General features: G+C 65.1%; 1 protein-coding gene across 1 annotated transcript; it reads left to right on the top strand.

Moving 5' to 3' along the window:
- GGT6 (gamma-glutamyltransferase 6) lies at positions 1–3,236 on the top strand. The gene is made up of 3 exons (XM_034989330.1): positions 1–936; positions 1,533–1,936; positions 2,203–3,236. The coding sequence occupies exons 1-3, from the start codon at positions 17–19 to the stop codon at positions 3,234–3,236; spliced, it is 2,358 nt and encodes a 785-aa protein (XP_034845221.1). The 5' UTR covers positions 1–16.
- Positions 3,237–4,960: the final 1,724 nt, after the last annotated feature.

The raw sequence follows: 4,960 nt of genomic DNA, 5'->3' as shown, positions 1-4,960 counted from the left end.
GAACCAGAGGCCGGGAATGGCTTTCCCCTTGCAGTGGGGAGGAGAGAACCCAGTGGGGGTGGCCTTGATGTGGCTGCATGATATGGGAGGTGGGGTCATCCGCCGGGGCGCATCGGAGGGTCAGGATTTGAGGCCGGGGAGCTGGAGGTGTGAGTGGTCATGGGGGAGACGGGTCGGCATGGGGGACGAGCGCGCCGAGGCTGGGGTCCACGGCGTGTCCCACAGCAGCCTTCTGGGCAGTGAGACCTCGCCACCGAGCAGGTGCCAGGGACTCAGGGTCGGGGCCGTGGGCCCAGGAGGTCTGCAGTGCCACCCGCTGGCAAGAGCTGCAGGACGTGCCCCGGAGTCACCTTCCCCACCCTCCAGGTTGCTCCCCAGACAGAGAAGGCCGGGCTTGCCCACGTGGGCACCTAGTCACATGCCGAGCCCTGACCCAAGCCACACTGAGTCCCGAACAGGTCGGGGATCTAATGGCTGCCTTCCCGGAGGGTGGGGGACCAGCGGGAGTCCTGGCTGGGTCTCAGGCTCGCGGCTGCGGTCCCCGGGGCTGGGCTCCTCCTTCCTCACAGAGCTGCACCCCCGTCCCAGGCTCCCCAGCCCTGAGAGTCCCCAGGCCTGTGCCCTGATGGGGCAGCCTCACACGCAGACTCCCTGGCCTCGCGCCCTGCCCAGACCTGTTCTAGATTCCACACCACCCTTCCCCAAGGCTGCCTCCACACACCCCAGCCAAGCGCAGGTGAGGCTGGGACTCCACAGGGAGGCTGGCAGGCTGCAGAGCGGGTGTGTGCACCACGGGGCCATGGAACCGCCCGCAGGGCCGGTGCTCTACCAAAAGCTGCTTCTCTGGGACCCCAGCTTGGGGTCTGAGGACGACGAGGAGGAGGAGACATCAGAGCTGGTCGCTCCTGACACCCGGAGGCCCCACGACTCCTTGGGGTGAGTCAAGGAGGGGCCTGGGCACCCGGCACCTCAGGCCTGAGGCTGACAGGTCCCTCCCTCCAGAGCCCCCAAGGTGGGGACGGAGGGCGGACACCCCCACGCTTGGTTCGGCTCCGGGAACTTTCTGGGTGAATGGAGAGAAGCGGCACTGCGGCCCCAGACCTGGTCTCCACCAGTCAGTCCAAGGTCTGTGTGTCTGAAGGGACGTTCGTCCCAAGCCAGGCGTGCCGGCTACTCTGTCAAAGGTCCCCAGCCCCCACCCCTGGCGCAGGAGGCACCTGCTGGGCAGGTTGGAGCCTGGCTACACCTGGCTGGGCTCTGCTCCTCAAGCCGGCCAAGTCCACCTCAGGCCTCCCTCCTCCTGGCTCAGCCCTGCCTCTCCCCAGAAACCCACTCCCTGGCTGTCCTGTTTCCCCAAGCCCCTTCCAGTCCCCACGTCTCCTCTACGCTGTGCCAGGAGGCCCTTCTCCTTGGCAACCGTGCACCCCTCTCGCAAGTAAGGCCACACCTTTGGGGAAGTATTCGCTGGGTTCTCTCGGGACTCTTGGTTGTCCGCCTGCCCCGGCCCTGGCTCAGGACACCCCTCTCGGCAGGAACAAGTTTGGCGGGCTGCCCGGGGTCTGGGCCCGCCTCGGGGCCGCCCTGCTGCTGCTGGCCGTTGCCTTCTCCCTGGCCGCGAGGCAGCTCTACACCGGGGGTGACCCTACGGCAAGCCTGGGCTCAGCAGCCGCCCGGCCCGGCGGGCACCCCCACCACCCCGGCGTGTACCACCACAGTGCCATCGTCAGCCCTGCAGGTCAGAGCTGGGGAGCTGCTCCAGGGAGGGGAGGGCCCGGGGCCCTGGCCCCTGGCCACTCCCCAAACAGTGTCTTCCTGGCTGTAGCCACCTGCTCCCACCTGGGCCGAGAGCTGCTTGCCGCGGGCGGCAACGTCGTGGACGCAGGAGTGGGAGGAGCTTTGTGTCTGGCCGTGGTGCACCCCCATGCCACAGGTCTAGGTCAGTGACCCACGACCCCAGGCGTGCTCCGTGACCTGGAACTCGGGCCCTGACCTCAAGGCCGCGCAGTGGCAGGACCTAGGCTGTGGCCCCTGCTCCGCGGTGCACATGATCTTGACCCCAGGGCCTACTTAATGACCCCATCTCCAGGCCCAGAGAGTAACTCCCGACCGCAGTCAGCGCCCTTCACCCAGGGCCACTGCGTGGCCCTGAGTGACCCTGGCCCAGGGCCACTGAGTCCCGTGTGACCCCTGTGTCTCCTCCAGGTGCCATGTTCTGGGGTCTCTTCTACAACAGCACCTCGCGCAGTTCAACTGCCCTGACGTCCGGCCCGGCCCAGACCCTGGGCCCCGGCCTGGGGCTGCCGACCGCTCTGTCCACCCTGCGCTTGCTGCACACGCACTTTGGCCACCTGCCCTGGCCGCGACTGCTGGTGGGCCCCGCCACGCTGGCTCGAGAGGGCTTCCTGGTGGACACAGCCCTGGCCGCGGCTCTGGCAGCCCGGGGCACAAAGGGCCTCTGTCCACTACTGTGCCACGCCGATGGGACGCCCCTGGGCCCCGGGGCCCGAGCCACCAACCCCAAACTGGCAGCTGTCCTGCTCAGAGCAGCCCTTGCCCCCACCCCAGACCTTGCTGGGGACGCCCTGCTGAGCCTGCTGGTCAGAGACCTGGGGCTGCAGGGGCCCTCGTCGGGGCCCACGCCCGCCCTGGAGGCTGCACTGCAGCTAGCCGTGCCCCAAGGCATCCTGTCCACCACCCCCAGCCCCTCGGCTGGTCCAGAGCTGCTGACAGTGCTGGAGGCAGCCCTGCGCTCCGGAGGGCCCAGCCCCGACCCCTGCCCAGCGCCCCTGCAAGCTCCCGTGACCCCTGTGGGCAGTGTCCTGGCCACCATAGACAGCAGTGGCTCCGTGCTCCTCCTCGCCTCCTCACTCAACAGCTCCTTTGGCTCCGGACACCTGTCCCCGAGCACTGGGGTGCTACTTAGCAACCTGGTGGCCAAGCCAACGGCCAGTGCCTGGGCCTGCCCTCTCATCCTCCATGGCAGTGCGGATGACACAGAGGCTGATGTGTTGGGGCTGGTGGCTTCGGGAACCCCGGCAGTGGCCAGAGTCATGACTCATGCCTTGCTCAGTCACCTGGCTGTGCCCCAAACCCAGGCCCAGCCCCAGCATCAGCAGGGACCGACACCGAGCACTAGTGTTTGTGGCCAAGGGATCCTGCTCCAGGTGGCTGCTCAGGCAGAGCACGCCCACGTCTCCAGTGTCCCCAGTAGCTGCTGCACCTTCCAGGGGTTCTAAGTGGGGGGACGTGTCTAGCAGGGGGTGGGAGGGTGGGGGCCTCAAGCCCGGAGGCAGGAGCAGAGCAGACCCCACAATGATGAAGTGCATAGACAGTGCACGTGAGTTATGTGGTCACTGCTAGCTCAGGCCCACAACCTCCGGCCTGGTCAGCATCCTGGACTCCAGATCTGGCTCTTTTCTCAGCTAAGGAAACTGAGGGTATTGGGGAAAGAGCCCCAGGACCCGGGGCCAGCCCCAAGTTCAGATCCAGCTCTGGGAAGGACAGGCAGAAGAGTGCCAAGCCCCTGCCTTGGCTCCAGGCTCCACGGGCAGGGCAGGCAGAGCTTGGGGTACTGCTGGCCTCTCTGTCTTCGCCTTCAGGCCACTCTCTGCCGATCTCTCTCAGCTGAGCTGGAAACAAAATAAAGATCCAATCTCCTGTGCCATTCCTGCTTCCCAGTTTCCCACCAGCCTGTGAGGTGCTTGGTGTCGTGGCCTCCCCCTTGGGCAGCACAGCAGACCCACACCCGGAGAGGCAGAGCCTGGGCCACTGTCTTCCAGCTTCCCCTGCTCTGCTCACCCTCTGCTCCTGGGGCACCATATACATGAGGTACACGTCTGCACCTCACTTCCTAAAGCAGCAGAACAAGGAAGGGGGTGACAGGAGGAGCAGTGGGGCCCAAAGGAGCTGGAGCTGGGGGCATGGGACTTAAGGGGGGTGTCGGTCCTGATATTGCCCACCGCCCGTGTCCCCCAGGGCTGGGGTCTCTCCGGATTACAACCCTCCAGAGACAGCTTCTGCAGTCCAGATGCAGGGGTGACCCGCAGCACTGCTCCCTGCCATTGCAAAAGTCCTCTCTGATTTCGTAGAACTCACGTCCCCAGCTCAGTGAACAGCGCCACCATCGACCCAGTCACGTTAGCCCTCTCTTTCCTTCTCCCCCACATCCATCACCCCCCCAGCCAGCTCCAAATTAGCTGGGCTCCGACCTGCTCATTTCACCTCGCTCCAACCCACCACGGTCCGAAGTATTCTTGGAGCTTCTCCCTCTGCGATCCCGCAATCCATGCCCCACACAGCGCCAAGTAATCTCTTAAAGATGTGAATAGGATCAAGACTTGCCCATGCATAGAACCCTCCAACTTCCCAGCCGCGCTCATACTAAAATCCCAGAGTGAGGGGCTCCCGGGTGGCTCCGTGGGATAAGCGTCCAACTCTTGGTTTCCGCTCAGGTCGCGATCTCAGGGCCGTGGGATGAACCCAGGTGCAGGCTCCGCTCATCCGGGAGTCTGCTTGAGACTCTCTCTCTCCCTCCCTCCCTTTGCCCCTCCCCTGTCTAAAAAAGATAATCTTTAAAATAAATAAATAGAGGCACCTGGGTGGCTCCGACAGCTGGGCGTCTGCCTTCGGATGGGGTCTTGATCCCAGGTTCCTGGGATCGGTCCCGCGTCGGGCTCCCTGCTCAGCGGGGAGCCTGCTTCTCGGTCTCCTCCCTGCTCATGCTCTCTTCTCGCTGTCTCTGTCGCTATCTCTGTTTTTCTCTCTCAAATAAATAAATAAATAAATAATTTTAAAAAAGTAATAGCCCCCCCGTGACTGCACCGGGGCGGGGGCTGGCCCCGCCCCAGACCCCGCCCCAGGCGGCTATGCCCCGCCCCTGCCCGGCAAGGCCCCGCCCCTGGCCTACCCAGCGCGCACGCGCCGCGACCTGACCCGGAAGAGGCTGTCTTCAGAGCCCACG

Source organism: Mirounga leonina, unplaced genomic scaffold (genome assembly GCF_011800145.1).
Source record: "Mirounga leonina isolate KUSES-001 unplaced genomic scaffold, KU_Mleo_1.0 Mir_488, whole genome shotgun sequence".
NCBI lineage: Eukaryota > Metazoa > Chordata > Mammalia > Carnivora > Phocidae > Mirounga > Mirounga leonina.
Note: the sequence above shows the minus strand (reverse complement) of the source record. Positions and strands in the feature narration are given on the sequence as shown.

Excerpts from the sequence above, each read along its gene's own strand:
- GGT6 (XM_034989330.1), top strand. The coding sequence starts at position 17 with ATGGCTTTCCCCTTGCAGTGGGGAGGAGAGAACCCAGTGGGGGTGGCC. Across the intron at positions 937-1,532 it reads AGGCCCCACGACTCCTTGGG|GAACAAGTTTGGCGGGCTGC; the intron begins GTGAGTCAAGGA and ends CCCTCTCGGCAG. Across the intron at positions 1,937-2,202 it reads CCCCCATGCCACAGGTCTAG|GTGCCATGTTCTGGGGTCTC; the intron begins GTCAGTGACCCA and ends TGTCTCCTCCAG.